Source organism: Crinia signifera, chromosome 6 (genome assembly GCF_055691185.1).
Source record: "Crinia signifera chromosome 6, ASM5569118v1, whole genome shotgun sequence".
Taxonomy (NCBI): Eukaryota; Metazoa; Chordata; class Amphibia; order Anura; family Myobatrachidae; genus Crinia; species Crinia signifera.
This window is the reverse complement of record NC_139222.1, coordinates 141,825,380-141,845,096: the sequence shown is the minus strand read 5'-3', so window position 1 is coordinate 141,845,096 and position 19,717 is coordinate 141,825,380. Positions and strand designations below refer to the sequence as shown.

The window sequence follows — 19,717 nt, the reverse complement described above, 5'->3', positions numbered from 1 at the left end:
AAAACATTGTATCAACACAATTACAAAACTGCAAAGTAGGATTAGTCCTTTATATGAAAAAGGAACAGATTTAAGGTTGGAAAGGAGAACATGAAGCATCCCCAACAAATACATACTAGATTTTCTAAAACTTCCAAAAAGTGGTGGTGATGCTCATAGCATCCAATTAGATTCTATAATTTCTAAAATGCATCAGAAAAATGGAAATGTGGTTCGTTGCTATGGGCAACAGCACCAATAGTCTGTATCAGTGTGGTGCACGAGTTACCCCACATTTGCTCTTACTAATGACATCACACAGATGCATACCTTCCGCACGTGACTTGAGAACAGAGACTGCATGAACTTGTCTTTTCTCTGCAGCTCGTTGGCACGAGCAACAAACAATCCTGAATCCTGGCTATTCTCCTGTTTCTGAGAATGAAATAACTCAATTACACATTTGTCAGACTTTGGTGCTAGGAATAAAAATTACTGATGTTAACAGTTTTATGCAAACTACTTTTCCATATTGGTCTGCACTAGCCACATTCTAGGAGAGACTGTGGGGGAAATTTCCTAAGATGAGAGTTCTATTTCAGATGGTATGTTCCTATGGGCAACCAATCAGAATCTACTTCTAATTTACTTCACCTTCTAGAACAGGGGTAACCAACTCCAGTCCTCGAGAGCTACCAACAGTTAACGTTTTCCAGGTCTCCTCACTGAATCACAAGTGATGTAATTAGCTCCACCTCTGGATCATTTATAATGTGTCAGTGAGTAATGAATGCACCTGTGCCCCAGCTAGGTGATCTAGAAAACATGAACTGTTGGTAGCTCTCAAGGACTGGAGTTGGCTACCACTGTTCTAGAAGATAATAGATAAGACTATGAGTAGATGCCCATAGCAACATCCCATCTATAAAATAACTCCCATCTTAGTAAATTTGCCCTTGTGAGTTTTGAGTGACAGTCTGGAATGAGCTTGCAGAACCCTGACAATCTAAGTTTCTGTATTTCAGTGACAGACTGTTTAAAAGTAGCATCTCCCGATTTTTTCCCAAAGCACCTACCAATGCTAGGTAGCTTCCTTCCCAGCTCCTCTGAAGACCCATATCAGCTCGGTGGCCTTTAAGATTCTCAAAGGCAGCCACTTTAACCTTGATTTTTGGTATGTCAGCAGGAGGAATGCACTTTATGAGTTGGTATGCTCTCCACCTGTAAAGATGAAAGCTTTGTTAGTTTGGTAAGGATATCACTATAGGAAGCTCAACTATGATCTTATGCCGCTTCTCATATACCTATGAAAGACGCTCTGCAGAAATTCCTGAAACCGACGGAGTACTTTAGGAGGTGATGGCCATTTTACATTCTTCCCATAATCCCTGCTGTTTCGTACTCCATTGAATCTGCGGACCACTTCCTGGATGTATGACTTCACTTTGTAGTGCCTATAATGGCGTATAATTGTGCGTACTGCCTTCATCCTCTTGTATCTCCAGCGAGCCAATGTGCCCCTCCAAATCTAAAATATGGATACAAAGGCTAACATTTTCCTGACAGAAAAAGGAATAAGCAATGTTCCAAGTATCCCCAATTCACCTTCTGCAGGAAGAGAATGATTCTAATCAGCATCTCACTCCGCTTCTCCTCCAGGGAAAATAACGTGCGGGGGGTGCGTATGAACACCTTCGTTTTGCCGTAGGCAGCATCCTGGTGAAAGCCGGACTGCTCCATGAGTTTCTGCACTGCAGCTCGGTCTGAAGCCAAGTCATGGTTAGGCCAGGTCAACTGGGATATCATTTTGTACCTGAACAGATGACAGAGAAGGGAGGATGATGGGAGCAATTAACATAACCAGATGTTACCCACAAAATCTGCACAAGAAAAGTGCAATAGGTGTATCTTTCAGGTGTTAGGGGAAATATCTAAAAACCAAAAGACATACTGGGGTTTATTTACTTATGTTCGATTTTGTATAATAAAAATGTCAAATTAGCGTTAAAATCTAATTAAATCGTAATTCTATTCCACTCATCAAATTCCACATTTGCTAAAGATCAATTCTGAAATGGATTTCAAAATAAATAAATAAAATATTAAGATGTTAACATTTGACTAGTGGTTTTGTATTCAATTTAGGATATCTATTTCAGAAAAAAAAACATAAAGGTCATCTCTAAAATTGAATTAAATGGAACAAACATTCCCAAAATACAAAAATCTGCTGAGGATCCTCTAATTCTAGTTTGTATACTTCTCCTAGGGTGGGTAGGGCATCTGGGAATGGACAGAACAGGTCCTATGCCATCGCACACAAAGCCCCCTAAGCCGCAACCTGTAACCGTTTGGGGGCGGAGTATCCAAAGACGCAGGAGCGATGTACACTGGGTCCATTTCTGAATCAGGCCCATAATTCCTACAGTCACACTGAACAACATGTTTGGATCCTTTTTTATAAGAGATGTGTGCAAATCCTCAAATGTTTGTTGATTTACTATTTAAAATAAAGATTTAGAGAATAGAATTATTAATATCTGGTCTGATTCATTGATTGACAATATGGTAGCTACACCATTGATGATGTGCAAAATTATTTCAAAACCCAGCTGTCCTGAAAGTTACAGAGACTCCCAGCAGAGCAATCACAAGGACACTGCAACTACTTAGGGGCAGTACAGACAGTGTAATGGTTAGCATTACTGCCTCATAGCACTGAGGTCATGGGTTGGATTCCCACCATGCACCACTGTGCGGATTTGTATATTCTCCCCGTACTTGCGTGGGTTTCCTCCGGGTACTCTGGTTTCCTCCCAAAATCCAAAAATATACTGGTAGGCTAATTGGCTCCCAACAAAAAATTAACTCTAGAATGTCTGTGTGTGTGTACATGTGGTAGGGAACATAGATTGTAAGCTCCACTGGGGCAGGGACTGATGTGAATGTTCCAATATTCTCTGTAAAGCGCTATGGAATATGTATGCGCTATATAAGAAACTGTTAATAAATTAAATAAATAAATATACTACACATTGCTAGCACACACGCAGATCTATTGATCATCATCTTCTCAATAAAATCAACGGTCACAAAGAATGGCAGCCTGAACAGAGACACTGGAGGCATGTTGATAGAGTACGGATTTGCAAGCACACCCAGCGACACTCCCCAAAAAATGTCTGCGTTTTTGCAACCACTCTCCTGTCAATGTTCAATTTTCAGTTCCAATTTTAATAAATTCAAATCTATGTAAGATTACGGGGGTTTTTTTTACGATAAACATTTTGAGGGGGATTTGGTTTTATAGCCAATTTTGTCTTGTAAATCTCTGAATGCAAAACTGAATGAAAATCAAATGCATAATCACACAAACTAAGTAAATATACCCCCTAGCATGGCAAAATGTAGAGTGTAGCAAAATGATGTGCAACAGGCACCATAAAGGCCAATTCGTTACATGGAACATTTACTATGGACACAATTTATTTTTGTTTAATTATTTGTTATACCTTGTAACACTTGATCAACATTTCTGTTGATGTGTTGTGCTTAGATTAAATATAGTGTATTATTACTGTGAATACATAGAACATGCATCTTTTTTTACAGGAAAAGAGACAAATACTCGCTCTTCTCTTACATGTTTCGACATTTGCTCGATCACGGAGCAGATTTTAGGACTGAAGTATGCACTCTGAAATTGTCACACCCGAGCAATCTACAACAAACTCATTTTGCAAAACTTTTGGTCAAAATCACTTGCCATATGCTTCATACCATGGATTTACAGTATATGGCATAACTGGCAACATAGAACAACAAATATTAAGGACCAAATCTATAGCATCAATATTCTGCAGTGCAGGGCTAAGTAGATTTCAGGCTGTTGTTTTTCAACAAGTCTCTATTGTGTTGATGTTTTCCTGGTACATTCTAGTAGTCAACAATGACAAAACCTTTTCACCTTAAATGGTCATTTTCCAACAATGGAGACTACTGGTAATACAGATCTATCTGGTAATATTGACCTAGTGTGTAATTCTGGTAATAGTGCTGTAAACTAATGGCATCATATAGTACAATAGAATAAATGCCTTTACCTGTGTAGAAATCGTTCATATACCTGCCGATAAGCAAAACCTGCTCGCCGGACACGGACATTTTCCAGTAAACCCAAATACTCTACTTGGTGGCGGCAGCGCTCCACATCGAACAGAGACGGTGATTTCTTGTCATTTGGTTTAATGCAGCGGACATAATAGGGCTCCTGGGTAATAAACATAGATGGATAAAGAGTGAGCCAATGGAAAGACTGGACAAGTTGGAGTACAAGGGAAGATAACTTGGTGGAACAATAAATACAGAAATTTAATGGGGGAAAATGATAATGCAATTCCATACACTGGTTTATATCGGTCAACCTTTTGCTTGTATGTGAGAATAGCCTATTGCCTAGCTTTAGTGAGAAACACGGGGTAGCGTGATGTGGATGTTACCTGTATCGGCAGAAAATAAAATTCAGTCCAAGGGGCTTCTGTAATAGCCTGCGAGCTGCACCCTCTGCAGATATTCCAATGACTTTTCCCATAATTTAAAAGCAGCGATAATTTAATTGGCAAAACCTGGATTGGTTTGCCTTTTTGAAGTTTACAGCTTTACAAATATGGACAGCCTAGACACAATGTATGCAGAGTGTGCAGCTTGCAGGCTTATTGCATTACTTATTATGCTCGAACATTATTATTATAACAAGTTCAGTGTTGCATAAATTAAATACGTTGTGGCCAATGGGACATAAAACAGAGAGAAAAGGACCACAGGCACCTAAAATAGAAATGAGCTGGGGCTGTGGTTAAAAGCATGAAGATCCACATATGCCCATCACTGCTGTAGACTATGAACAACTAGAATAATGAGACCTAAATGATGATCAACGATTGAATGTCACATAAGTGTAAAACTGCATAACACTATAATACTATGGTTATAAATCTCAGAGCTCCCAGTGCTTGTACAGTACCTTAGATGCCAGGTTGTCCACAAGGGCTATCATGGAGTTTTTGAAGAGGGTGGCTGCAGTCAGTGGGCGTTTGGTGACTTCTGTGATACTCAGCTTCCCCTCAGGCCACATATTTTTCAGCACAGGGTTGGAGCTGGATTGCGAGAAGAAACAAAATGGAAGAGGGCAAATTAAGACACTGTATAGCGATCAGGGAAATGGAAGATATTGAAACATGATGTAATAAAGACAGAAATGTGTTAGTTGCAGTTATTTAGTTTGTAGGGCTTTATAGAGCTAGTGACAAACATGCGTGAAGCAACCATACAGCTTACTTAAGCAATAATTCAGTTTGGTTCGGTCCCAAGGTTTGCTTATATGATGTATAGTGTGGAAGCCCACAAGCAGTGCCCAGTGTGCTGATCTATCACTGCTCTCCTGGCTCCCTGCACACGGTCACTGTTAGTGAATACCAAGCCGCCTGTCTGATTAATCTCACCTTTGATGGAAGGTTATATGGCTTATGGCTTTATTGAATAAACCAGAATATCTAGCATATATACATATATATACATATATATATATATATATATATATATATATACATATACACATAAATACACACTGTTTACACGCACCGTCATAACACTTACCTCAAGAGACATAAGTAATGCTAATAGAAGCATTGCCATGTATACTACAGAAAATGACCCAACTCCAAGCTCCAACAAGAGGTTTTTAATAAGAAATTCCTAGCAAAAACCATGTACCATCTCTCTCTCTCTTGAAGGTAAAAATGCTCTAGGATTTATAACTCTACAACACACACCTGTGATTTGTCTCACCTGTTATACATCAGTCTTTTGAAGTCCTGGAATAATGTATCTTTGTTCTTATCAATGAATCCCACAACAGAGTAACTGTTCACAAAAAGAAAGCCAAAATTCAAGCACCAGAACTTATCCACATTTAAAACAACTAAAGATGCATATATAGGTAGCCCATAGCTAATGGTCACCCATGTACCATAATCACGTTACAGTGTGATATAATTAAAATTGTATTGGAAAATCTTACGTAGAATAAAAACATAACCAAAATCTTGTCTGACAGGGGCACAATACTCACAGAACATCTCCGGCGTAGTGACGAATCCGGAAATCTCGGTCATATTCCAGAGCTTTATCTGTCGGACAGACCTAAAAGGGAGAAAATACGGAACTTTACTTCAAAGTGAGATCTATATTGCAGTGTAAAATAAAGCAGTCAGTATTTTCCCTGCACAGAAAAAAAGGAACACCCAAATCTAACTCTCTGCACATTTTAGAATTTGCCCCCCCCCCCCCCCCCACCCTCTGCAGTGCACATGGTTTTGTCCATTTGAGAAGGAATTTGCCTTTGCGAGTGAATCAGAATAAGGGCCATTCTGTTTTATTTTATACTTCAAATCAAATACACATCAAAACCTGTCTGAATGGAATCAGAGAAATGACTACGAGAGACACAAATAAAACTTTTGCAGGTTTCTTTATGGGCCCTCTATCCTTATGTTTAGGGCAGCACAGAAGGTTAGCGTTACTGCCTCACAGCACTGAGGTCATGGGTTCAATTCCCACAACCTAAATGATCTGAGTTTGTATATTTTTCCTGTGCTTGCGTGGGTTTCCTCTGGGTACTCCAGTTTCCTCCAGCAATCCAAAAATATACTGGTAGGTTAATTGGCTCACAACAAAATTAACCCCAAATGGTTCTGTGCGTGAATATATATGTTGTAGGGAATATAGATTGTAAGCTCCACTGGGGCAGGGACCGATGCGAATGTTCAAATATTGTCTGTACAGCGCAGTGGAATATGTGTGCGCTAACTGCTAACAAATAAAAAAATGTGCTTTTTCCTTCTCTTACTTAAACCATATTTGACGGCACCAAATCCTGCTGTTTTTCTGCCACGCTTATTTCACTGCTGTCTGCTGATGCAGCTCTTATTATCTACCCTGTACGTGTAACTGTAAGTCACTGTTTTGCTTATTAATATAGGTACTACAGTATGTAATTGTCTGCTGTGGATTCTTTGTGGTGCTATATAAATAGAGGAAAATAATAAGAACTAATGGAAGCATAAAATGCACTTGTCTGTCTCCATAATGAAATAGGAAGCTTACAGACGCCATTCCCGATGTGGTATAGCCCTGCTCCTAGTTTCCATTTCCAAATCCGATAATGACAGCTAATTGACCTGAGTAAAATGGTTTAGTACAGTAGTAATGTGCTCCACCTGGAGGTGAACGGGGGCGGGGATGGGTGAGGGATAGGACAGGGAAGGGGTAGGGGGTGTGGTGGATGAACAGGTGGGCTGTGATAGATGACAATGGGAAAAGAAGGTAGGTGCCGCTGATTCTGGGGTAGTCCTTACCCCTTTGGATAAGTAGAAGTGATCCTTAGTGTTTTGATGTGTCTGTGGCATCAATGGTAAATGAGACCCCACTGACAAGGTCAGCACTATACCTTTACTTAAAATAAACCATCACCCCTGTGTAATTGACATCTCATTTACCAATGGAGCTTACAACCTATATTACCTATCACACGCACACACAAATTAATTCTAGGGTTACATTTTGTTGGGATCCAATTAACATACCGGTATATTTTAGGATTATCGGAGGAAACCAGAGTACCCAGAGGAAACCCACGCACGCATGAAGAATAATATGCAAACTCCACACAGTTAGGGCCATGGTGGGGATCGAACCCATGACGTCAGTGCTGTGACATGCACCATCAAATGCAAATATTCAGCTTTTAACATTAAAAGAAAGATTTGAAAATTCTATTAACATAATAGCCCCCATTGCCAGAGCTTGTAAAATGATGTAATTTATATTAATATATCGGCACTCTGAGAGTTGCATGGTTGCTTGCTAGTTACCTCATACTTGTGAAAAGGGAATGTAAAAATTATTTCCAACCAGACCAAATTGGCAACCATCACATAAATCAAGTCATATACTGTAGTGGGGGTACCTAAGTGGGCACATGTTAATAACACACTACTCATCCAATAGAAAATAAAGGCAAAGGATTATTATTATTATTATTATTAGTTTATATGGCACAACATGGGTTTCACATTTCCTTCACTTATGATTGCACAAACATACATTAATCACATCATTTCACCTTAATCTGTGCAGTGAGAGACTGAGTCACTTATATATTTTCCTGGTTTTTATGTATGCATCATTTGTTAACTAAACTAGCTTTTGCCATGGTACAGACAGAATCAACACAGACCAACTTCATCATTACTGAAATATTTATGATCATGAGGGGATTTATTTATACCCATAGCCTTGAGGACAAATCCTGAATGTCATAAACATCATTACAGAAACTAGAGCAATTTTTGTTTTGTTAAAATTCTAACAAAGAATCTAAATTACTGACTGCTAAGTGTTAAAGTCTGCTGCATTCAAGTCTAGAATACCAAATAGGCCTTCCGACTGTCACAAGAAAGCGGTGTCCTGTCCAGTGACTAGACATGACATCATCTCTTAAGGCTAGCTCTGTGCATAGGGATGGCCCGAGTCAGCAGGGAATTTGGCTCCCTCTGCTGGATGTAACACTATGAGACACTACATATGCAAAGGCAGGAGTAGAGCATCAGGATTCAAAATTCAATGTTTGTGCAAATAAAAAGGACAACAATGGAAGCCACATGGGCAATTTAGCAGCATACAATGTATTACAAAGAAGCACGACTCATCCAGAACCTCAAAGACCTGCTTACGTGTATATGTGGAAGTGTAAGCAAATCACTGCACAACATTTGTTGCTGCATTTACCCTTTATCATTTTGCTTATGTACTTTGTAAGGACCGTAGAACCCTTGTGAAATCATATAATGGATGATAAGAATAATAAGAATAATAAGAATAATAATAAAAAAAAAAAAAAAACTGATAAAATTCAGTCAGGATCATTTGAATAAATACAAAACACCTCTGATCATGCCAACTGTGTTGTTTAGCCCTTTCATTTCTTTTAATTAAATAGTTTGGGTCATCATACAGTCAATAGCCAACACAAGTTCTGCAGGACATAAACATGTAAATGCTACAAAGACATTTCAAAGTATCCTTTCATTTAGGGATGATTTACATTGTAGCTTTACTTTGGCAGGAGTGCTAGAACAGTTCAATGACAAAGAAAGAAACCCTGCGGTTTATCAATAATAAATATATGCAAATAAATGTCCTTGTTTTTCCAGGAAGGCTAAATAGGAGCAGGTGTTTACATGCACACGCTAACCTGGATACTGACAGGTTGTTTTAATGAATGCATAGTTCTGTGTGACTTCCATTTTCCGCTCCAGAGATGTTCTAAATATACAGGGTACAATATTATCCTTTATTGGCAGCAAGGGATAAAAAAACAAAACACACTTTGGGCCAAATGTAATAGGGTGAGAGTTTCAGAAAGTGAGAGATTTTGGGAGAGTTTCCCCTTTTTTTTAAAGCAGCAATCAATTACACTGCAAAACCAGGTTGATTTTGCCATTTAATTGATTGCTGCTTTAAAAAAACATGGGAAAACTCTCCCAAAATCTCTCACTTTCTGAAACTCTCACCCTATTACATTTGGCCCTTTGTGTTAACATTACACACCCCTTCTGTGCCCCTAATTCACAATAAACACACCACCATATCACATTATATGCCCCACCGTGCCCCCAAATCACATTATATGCCCCTCCTTGACCCCAAATTACATTATGCTCCCCACCGTGCCCCCAAATTATATTATACACCCCCACCGTGCCCTTAAAAAAGCATCATATGCCCCAAGATTTATTATATTCAACAATGTGCCCCATCTCTAGTACGCCGCTATTTCAAAGACAGTGTGACTGTACATCAGCCAGCCGACCATATGACTACAACCCAGGGAGCCAAACCCAGTTTGACGAGGAGTGTGGAGTGATAGGCCTGCAACTTGAACCTGACTGCCCGGCAGACAGTGGTGACTCCTTCCACGTTCTTCTAGTCCGGCCTGGCCGTGGCAGGTTAAAAAGGCAAGTGCAGCGACTTAACTTTGCGCCGTCATAAACAAGAGCTGCACTGCACTGTTTTGCTCAGCCTCAGGCTCTGTCAAGGCCAGGTGACGTAGAAGGAGCGGTGGCTGCCCATTTTGTAAGTGACTGGGTGCAGGGGGCGCAGCAGGCCCACTGGAAGCAGCCAGGGGCCTATAGCAGCTGCACCCCCTGCACCCTTGATAGTTACTCCACTGTGCAGAGTGAAATGTCCATTCACATCTCTGTGGATTACTTTACAAATATGGCGCTAGTGCCATATTTCCAAAGCTCATGCTAGAGATCTGCATGTGCAGTGGGCAGTAGGTAATTAAAGCAGTGTGTGCAGTTTGAGTTCCCCTGGCCCACACACCCATTATAGATATGCCACTGATTGTACACCTATTTCTTTGAGATAATAGTGCACACTGGTACGTGACAGCACCCATTACTTCTCTTGTTTTTGATGTGTTTGTATTTAGCAAATAGGTAAACCCAACAACAACAAAAAATAGATAATTTATCAAGATAAAATTAGTTATAAAAAAAACTATCTTCCAGCGAGTTCCATGCTGTTCACAACCATGACAATGGGCCTAGCATTACCCACCTACACTCTATAGGAGGAAAAGGAGTATAAGGAGCAGTTGTGCAGGATTGTTTTAAGGTAGGAGGAGGTCTGTGTGCAGTCTCTGGGTACGCGTTGGCCCCCTTCCTCACCCGGGTATATAAAGAGTAGACTCTGGCATTAAACCAGAGTCTACTGGGCATTCAACGATCACTGGAAAAAAGGTTCCATTTTATAGCTCTACCTAATCCACCACCATTACCTTCCTGCTGGAGTAGTGAGCATGTTTCCCCAGCTGCTTGTTTAGTGCATCCAGGAACATGGGATCTGTCACTTTCCCTACATTCATGCAGGCATCATCTAACAGTGAAATAATCCCACGATGTTGCTGCTCAACGAGATCCACGATGATCTGGTTATTAAAATAATCTATCTGTTGAATGAGAAAAAAAAAGTAGACAATATCAGACCAGGAAAAGTACTTGATGACAGGGCTGTGTGTATATAGACGGGGTGCGGAAAGAAACATGTCTGTGTAATCTTGCATTACTGTACGATCTAATACTCACATGCTTCCAGGGAATTCCCTCTCTCTGATATTCTTCTTGCTCTTGGGTCAACACAAGTTGAATGAACAGCTGTTGTAGTTTCTCATTACAATAATTAATGCAGAATTGTTCAAAGCTAGAAAACATGGATAAATCATGTGGATTTACTATACAGTAATTGTCTGTTATAGAAGTGAAATCAATTACGGGTGTGCATTATTAGATAGACAGTGTCTACCTCAAAAGGTTGACATGCAATAAGTCGACAGGGTCAAAATGTCGACATGAAAAAGGACACTTGAAAAGGATGACGTGGTTTTTTGTGTGTCAAAGTCAACTCTCAACAGGGACCCCCAATTAGTGTTAGGCTTTGCTCGCCATGCTTTGGGCTATTATATTTTCCCTTTATGCCGACATGGATGGTGAAGAAAGAACAAGACAGATTTAAAATAAAATCATGAAAAACTCATGTTGACCTTGTCATTTAAAACAAGACATTGGTTCCCCCGGCACACTGAATGGTATTAGTAACCAATCTTGAACACTACATGATAATAGAATTCAGAGATATTGGTTACATATACCTGCGCAGGTGTATGATATGCCCCCAAGCCGCGTCAAGGCTTCTCTGTATATTGGGCTCCCCCCAATATAAAGATATCAACAACAACTGGAGGGCCTGTCATAGAGTTTCCGCTTGGGACAATTGGTGCTAGGACTATCGGCAACATGACAAGTGGGAGCAGGATTATATGCTCAGCAATAAAAAGAGCGTTATATGGGGTCTTTCTTTGGGGAGGTTATTTCTACAGTCTTCATGAGGCAGAAAAAAAATATTTGAATTCTATCCCTAGTAAGTCACATGTATTCAACAAACATCCCCCCCTCCCCCATTGATTACATTTGTTGAGCGATACTCATCAAAATCGCTACTGACATTTCTCAAGGAAAGAATACTACTGTAGAAAAAGCCAGGGACTTTAAATGGAATCCCGTTAGCATTCCTGCGGTTAGAATGCCGGCTGTCAGAGTAATGGTCAGAAGACCGGCACCACGATCCAGGCATTACTCTCAATACCAGAGCCAGGAATCGCAATGGTTAGCATCATGATTGTAAGCATTCTGGGGAGAGTTACACTAAAGGTGCCCATATACGGTGCGTTTGCTCTGTGTGATGCACGCTCCCGTGGGCATCTCATCGCACAGTACAAAAAGTTTGTGCTGCACAAAAAGTATTGTACTGCCCTCGCATCGCATGCAAAACGCATGCATTGCAATGCGATCCAGCCCATAACGGGTGCCATCATCGCACAGTGTATGGGCACCTTTAGACTGCAGGAAGGTGAAGGAGGCATTCACCAGCAAATAAGATGTCCCAACCAAATACGATGTCCCATTAACAAGATTGGCATCAGAAAATAATTTCACCTGTTATTGTCAAAGATTTCAAATCCATAAATGTCCAGCACCCCAATAACCGTGTTTTTCCCATGAAGAGCTGCATCTTGTTTTTTTACATCAATCACATCATTAATACGACTCACAATCCAGCAGAACAGGCGCTCATAGATGGCCTGCGTGATAGAGAGAGTAGGCCAACAACGGGTTATCTATTTACAAAGTGTATTGTTATATCTATCAGTACATCATTCCAATACATTAGCCCTCTAGTACCTTGGCAAATGCATCCCTGCCATAGATAGCCTCTTTCTCAGTGTGCTGCTTGTCTATAACATCTCTGCCAGTGGCCACAGTCCTGAACAGGAGAGCCTTCTCCAGAAGCTCAGACTTCGAACTTAGCAAGTCGGCTACTACAGAAACAACTTTACCGTTCTCGATCAGGGGGGTATCTCCATCCACAATAAACTTGAGGTTCCCCTGAAAAAGGAACAACATGGAAGTAATAAAGAAGAATAGAAATAGAGAATACATTAATCATCTTATTTTACTGTTGCAGACAATTTTGTATAATCATTGTTTATTGGCATTTAAAGTATACAATAGCAATAAAAAATATATAATTTAAAGATATTGCAGAAATACGATTGTCAATGCTTAGAATAAATATAAACCAAAAAGAAAAACATGAAAAGGAGACTATTCGCAGCACATTCGCCGTGTTCCGGAGGGCTGGAGCCCTCGCTGCCAGCCCTCGCTGACACAGTATTCAATGAGGCAGGGGCTCGCTGCTTCTGACCGCGAATGTGAACCCTGCGGCGGCAGGCAGGGAGATGGAAGTCTCCCTGCCTGCCCCAGAACCTATGTGGGGGGGAGGTGGGCTCCCCGGGAGCCAGGCAGCACAGGCTGTCCCCCGGGTGAGCCAGCAGCGGACTGGGTATTCACTGCACCCGATCGTGCATATGTAATGTAGCTATAAGCACATGAATAAAAATAAAATGCCCCTTCTCAGAATAAAATTCCTGATTTTTTTACACCAAATGTAAAACAACAACAACTTTATTTTAAAAGTTCACTTTCCACTTCACCATGAAAAGATGGCGATTGCTACAGGGCGACACACTGTGAAAATCACTTAGAAAGACGGCGAGAAGTGCACGTTGAATAGGGTGATTCACTTTCTGACCCAAAAAATCACCTTCCAAAGCGAAAATAGCACAAATTCGCCGTGAAACAGGGTGAATTAACCTCATTGAATACTGCCCTATGATAGAGACTAGAGAAGAGAAAAAGAGAGGGGAGATAGGTACAGCATGAAGGATGGTCGGATGTGATTAAGCCATCTTTAGTCTAAGATCACGTTCTGGTGACTAGCGGGGAGTGTCAGAACAGATAGATCATGGCTGTCCTGGGAGTCCTTACTTCAGTATCTGAAGCCGCTACTCCGCAGAGTCTTTATATTCTAACCAAGAAAACCAGGTAGAAAAAAGTCCTGATGTCTTTCTTGGCTAGAGGGGGCAACATCTTCCATGTCCATATACCGGGTCTATCCTCTGAAACCATGTAGCAGTAGGAGGTGGGTGCGTAGCGTAGGGTTTTTTTGTATTTGGGGATAGGGATGTCAATTAGATAAAACAGCCAAGATATGCAGACCATTTTTATGGTTAAATGTGCAAAATACATTTTCATTTTCCAAATATAACCTCTATCATTTGTTTACTGTCCGTGTGTATGCAGTATTTTTTTTAAAACTGCTGATGTTGGGCTTGTAATTGGTGATGGCTCTTGGAATATGTACAATGAGCAGTACTAGTTAGATGCACTGGGACTGATTCTGAAGTGTGAGCAAAGCAATAAAAAAGCAAGTTCCTTTACATCATGTTGTGCTGCAGGTGGGGCGTATTTGAAATGTGCAGAGTGCTTTAGATTTGAGAGGGGATAGTCTAAAATTATATAGAAATGACAGTGCAAAAATAAAGCTGCCCAGCATTTGTGGTCTACTGTACATACAAAAGCAGACATTATTTAACCTGCATGCAATAATAAATATTGCAGTGCAGCATGGTTTGTACAGATTCAAATAAACTTTTTGCTGCATCAGCCCTGGGGTGCAGAAAAGCATTATATAAGCAAAAACTACCTGTTGGTGGCAGTAATCTCTGAAAAGTGAAGGACCTTTGTATGGTAAACAGAAGAGGCAGATGAAAGTAAAGTATTTATTTTTCCGGTGGAATAATCATGTCAAACATGGCAAGTCATACCCGTGTTTAGGTGAGAAAGAAAATAGTCTAAAGTATTTATTTTATTTTAATACTGGTTTAAAAAATAGTCAATATTCTGATATTTGAATTTCACATTAGTGACTTATGCCTGTTCAACTTGACTTGCAATATAGCTCCAACCTACTCACCAGATGCAAAATGGCAGCCAGGATTTTGTAAACAGTCTGAATTTCCTCTTGTTTAAATCCAATCACCTTCATTGCCTCTGAAACTTCTTTGAATTCTGCTGCATCATTAATGGAAGACTGAGAATGAGAGGGGAACATCAAACATGAGTTTACTGCTGGCGAATTATCTCCATGGAGATGCCCACTTTCCTTAGACCTTTGTGTTCACTGGACAGATACTATTTGAAAAATGATGTCATCCAGCCCATAAAATGCTCTATATAACTGGGACTTCCCACCTGCTGCATGAGAGCTGCATGGGAGTAAGCGCAAAAAATAGTATTTTGCCCGTGGTAAAACCATTCTGCACTGCAGGCGGGACAGATTTAATATATGCAAATATTTATGGTTGGGAAGAATGTGCCTTAGCTTAATTATATTAATAATAAATAATTAATTGTAAATGCACCGCTGTCCAGCATTTGCTCACTAGACACAAAAGCAATCAGTAATCAGAACATGTGTCATGCTAAACAAGTTTTTATTAATTGCCCTCACCTTCAGTTGAGCCAGTGATCGGGTATATGTGTAAGAAGAGATATCTTTCTGGAGGTGAAGGGATCGGAGAGTCTGTTCTGGTGCTCCCAAGATTAACTAGAAAAGAAGAATTGAGTGTCTTATAAAAAATAAAAAACATAATTCTCTATCAAATTCATAAAACTCAAGTTGCAGGACTGGACTATACAGAGTCTAAAGCACTTTTCCACATAGCTACACTATTCATGTTAGCTTTACAAATTTTGTTGTATGTTTTTCCCTTATCATTCTTGTTGTTAAACTTTATTTCTAAAGCCGCAAGGCATAGAGGACAGCAGTGTGGTTTCATTAGTTGCACCCTTCTCCTGCTTGTGGTGTGGTTGAAAAAACATGGCAATGCTACCTGCCATTGTGCTCTCCGCATTCTTAGGCTGCGCTTGGCACATAGGGCCTTATTCTAGTTCACTCTAAGGGCAGTATTCAATGAGCAAAATCGCCCTGTGCAGCGAATACTGTTTAGGATTCGCTGCACAGTCGCCGTGTTCCAGAGGGCTGGAGCCTTCGCTGCCAGCCCTCACTGCCTCCGTATTCAATGTCGCAGGGGCTCGCTGCTCTTGATGGCGAATCTTAACCCCCTGCGGCGTCCCGGCAGGCAGGGAGATGGAAGTCTCCCTGCCTTCCCCAGAATGTGTGTGGGGGGGAGGTGGGCTCCCCGGGACCCAGGCAGCACAAGCTGCCCCCCGGGAGAGCCAGCAGGGGACCGGGTAGGAGCCGCTAACACTGCTCCCGATTGTGCATATGCAATGATCGGGAGCAGTGAATATATGAATATGTAATGAGCGGCTCCCGGCCCCCTGCTGGCTGTTATGTGTAGAAAAAATAATATATTTTTTTAAATTGAATATATATTCATGTGCTGTAAGCACATGAATAAAAAATAGCATGCCCCTTCACATAATAAAATTCCTGATTTTTTTTACACCAAATTTATAAAAAAAAAAAAACTTTATTTTAACAGTTCACATTCCACTTCACCATGAAAAGATGGCGATTGCTAAACGTGACACACGGCGAAAATCACTTAGAAAGCAATTCGCCATCTTCTCATTGAATACACTCACGGCGAATCACATTGAAAAACCCATTGAAAAACCACGGCGCATTGCGGAGACTAATAACAGAATTGTCTGTCATTCACTGTTCACCGTCGGCGAAAAGTGCACGTTGAATAGGATGATTCGCGTTCTGACACAAAAAAAATCACCTTCCAAAGTGAAAATAGCACAAATTCGCCATGAAACATGGTGAATTGGCCTCATTGAATACTGCCCTAAGAGGCAAATTTCTTCTTAGCTGGACAAAACCGTGTGCACTGCAGGGGGGCAGATGTAACAGGTGCAGATAGAAATAGATTTGGTGAGTTATTTTGTTTCTGTGAAGGGAAAATACTGCTGCTTTATTTTTACACTGCAATATAGATCTCACTTTGAAGAAAAACCCCACCCAAATCTAATTCTCTCTGCACATGTTACATCTGCCCCACCTGCAGTGCACATGGTTTTGTCCAGTCAAGAAGGAATTTGCCTCTCAGAGTGAACTAGAATAAGGCCTATAGTTCCCTGCTCCCAGCCTTCATCTCATGAAGTGAGAGTACATGACGAGAGTGGAGTTGAGACAATGGTCATTTATATGAAGGTGAAGAGTTTAAACTTAAGTTTGAGGGAGGGAGTCCAAAGCTGTACAGCAAGATACAGAAAATCACATGAGCAGCATTTTAAAGGATGAATTGAAATGGCCTTTGCCATTTAAAAAGGTTTAGGAACTGGTATCAATTCCACAGACAGCACCCAATGCCTAATCATATTTATAATGCAAGTTAAACCAATATCCCTAATATAAATGAATTAGCAACCAGTGACATCATTGAGACAGGATGTTTAAGGGTTTGGGGTGGTATATAAAGGTCTTTGCAGCTTGTAAAACGTTAGTTACCCGCAGACCCCAAGATAACTTTATATTTTTTCAAGATTAACTTTGACTCTCAAGTACTGAGCTACATTTTGAGAGTAAGGATTCTATTCTTAAATCAGAGAAAAGCGGTTTTCTCTGATTTTGGTTATTCACAGAGCAGGTTACCTTGGAGACATTCCTTATGCTTCTGTACATCAATCCTGACGATATCACTAGCTTCTTAATAAATGTTAATGAAGGACGGAACAATGTGTACCGGAAATCCCTGGTGACGCGGGTTCATTCTGATGTAGGAACTATTTTTTGTCGCGCAAGTGCTTACCCAGATTTAGGGGGTAATTCTGGTTGATTCGCAAGGCTGAGAATTCGCAACCTTGCAAGTCCACCAAACATCCACTCCCCCCTGGCGTCTGCACATGCGCAGAAATGCGCCTACGCAGACGCACAACATCGGTCCTCCGTGCGACTGAATGGATCTGAATAAGGTCTCGTAAAATTGCTAATAAAATATTTTAAAGTATATTACTTAAAATTGCAATTCCACAGGGATTTACTTTTCTTTTATAACATAACAACTTAAGCACCTACCAAGCATGCATTTTTCAAGTTTCTTTTTTTATTAGAATTTTCTCTAAGGTAGACAAGTATGGCTACCAGTCACACTCAGGTCGGACAATGTTATGGCAGTATTAGTAGGGCATAGTTTCTGTGCTTTTCTGTGCAGTTTTTCTAGCAGCTCTATGGGACCCTTTTTATGCTTCACATACTTGTATGTCAGAGCAGAAATTCTGCCTGTTTGACACCACCTAGGCAAACTATAGCCAACCTGTGGCTCTCCAGCTGTTGGGAAACTAGAAGTCAATGGTCCAGATTTTAAGTATATCCATAGCTCAACAAAGATGGGTAAATCATATAGACTGAGGTAGTAAGTCACCTGTGGCAAGCATGGATATACTTAAAACCAGGACTGGTTGGGTGCCTTGAGGACCACGTTAAGGAACCTCTGCCAAATGCTATGAAAAGCAGCACTGCCACTTTTTGGAATTCATTTAAATAGACCCTATGGAAAGAAGTAAACCAAAGTCACCGTTGTGGACAACATCTAGCAACACACATCTATAGACAAGTTACATTCCTCCAAGGCAAATGGACAAAAATACATATTTACAAACCAGAGTAAATTAGTAAATCTACATAAACTACAGTGCATAGCAATAGAAAATGCACAATACGGATGGCCATTACCTTAACAAAGCTTTTATATACCAGTGATCGTAACTAGACGGTCATATTTTCCAACACCAACTATTATGTCACAGTTAATGGCTAACATGACAGTTATAACAACTGCTCATAACGACTAACAAGTTGCCAAGCAATGGTAATGCGCATTAAGATGCGTTGTAGTAATAAGGCCCATCAAAAGCATCAATTTCACTATTGTCCACTAGTTACTGTAATCCCCCAAGAAGCCTATCAGTTGCAGTAATGTCCACCTCTATGCAATTCTTGTAGTCTTGCTCCCTAGTAGAAAATGTGAATGCTAGCAGTGGTAGCTTTAGAGGTGGGGCTCCAGCACAGTTCAAAATTCCAATAGGGGAGAAACAACAACAGCCAGTGAGTCCATTCGGAATGGCAGTTGGTGACAGTTGGTGTGGCTTCCCTACTGGAATTTTGAACTGTGCTGCAGCCCCACCTTTGGAGCCACCACCGCTCGTACATGTTCAGTAAAAAACTAATGTAAACCAACCTTAACTTCAGCGTCTTCTTCCTTCCATATAAAGCAAGAGCATGTGATTCCGGCTTTCAACTGGCCATTGCCTGCAGTAAAAGCTCTGTGTGTGTGTGTGTGTGTGTGTGTGTGTGTGTGTGAGCAGTGATGTTGCTATTAGCAAAATGATAGACAAAATGTAACTGGTTGCTATGGGCAACACCACAGATTGCCTATTTTAGAAGCTTTCGTAAATCTTAAGGTGCCCACACACTAGAACGATTTTTTTGCAGATTGGCCGATTTCCGATAAATTGACCGATATCCATCCGATGCGCATTCCTGCAAATCTTTTGCTAAATCTTCTCATCTTACATGCTGCATGAAAGATCAGAAGATTTAGCAAAAGATCCATAGGAACGCACATGGGATCTTAAGAGAAATCTTTGGTAAAGATGTGCGCTTGCCTGAAATCTTTGGTCCAGGAAGGACAAAAGATTTCAAGGCTAATTTATACGCACATCTTAAGATCGCAGATCGTGGC

General features: G+C 40.6%; 1 protein-coding gene across 2 annotated transcripts in view; it reads right to left on the bottom strand.

The window, feature by feature from the left end:
• The window catches only part of MYO1D (myosin ID), an 87,287-nt gene that overhangs the window by 13,626 nt on the left and 53,944 nt on the right, over positions 1-19,717 (bottom strand). For both annotated transcript variants that reach the window (XM_083147471.1, XM_083147472.1), the window contains 14 exons: positions 15,514-15,609; positions 14,977-15,093; positions 12,843-13,046; positions 12,597-12,742; positions 11,190-11,304; positions 10,883-11,053; positions 6,110-6,180; positions 5,827-5,901; positions 5,003-5,135; positions 4,083-4,249; positions 1,585-1,792; positions 1,284-1,507; positions 1,056-1,200; positions 310-414 (listed from right to left, as the gene is read on the bottom strand). In XM_083147471.1, coding sequence (XP_083003597.1) covers positions 310-414; positions 1,056-1,200; positions 1,284-1,507; positions 1,585-1,792; positions 4,083-4,249; positions 5,003-5,135; positions 5,827-5,901; positions 6,110-6,180; positions 10,883-11,053; positions 11,190-11,304; positions 12,597-12,742; positions 12,843-13,046; positions 14,977-15,093; positions 15,514-15,609 — 1,977 coding nt within the window. The remainder of the gene's footprint in view (positions 1-309; positions 415-1,055; positions 1,201-1,283; positions 1,508-1,584; positions 1,793-4,082; positions 4,250-5,002; positions 5,136-5,826; positions 5,902-6,109; positions 6,181-10,882; positions 11,054-11,189; positions 11,305-12,596; positions 12,743-12,842; positions 13,047-14,976; positions 15,094-15,513; positions 15,610-19,717) is intronic.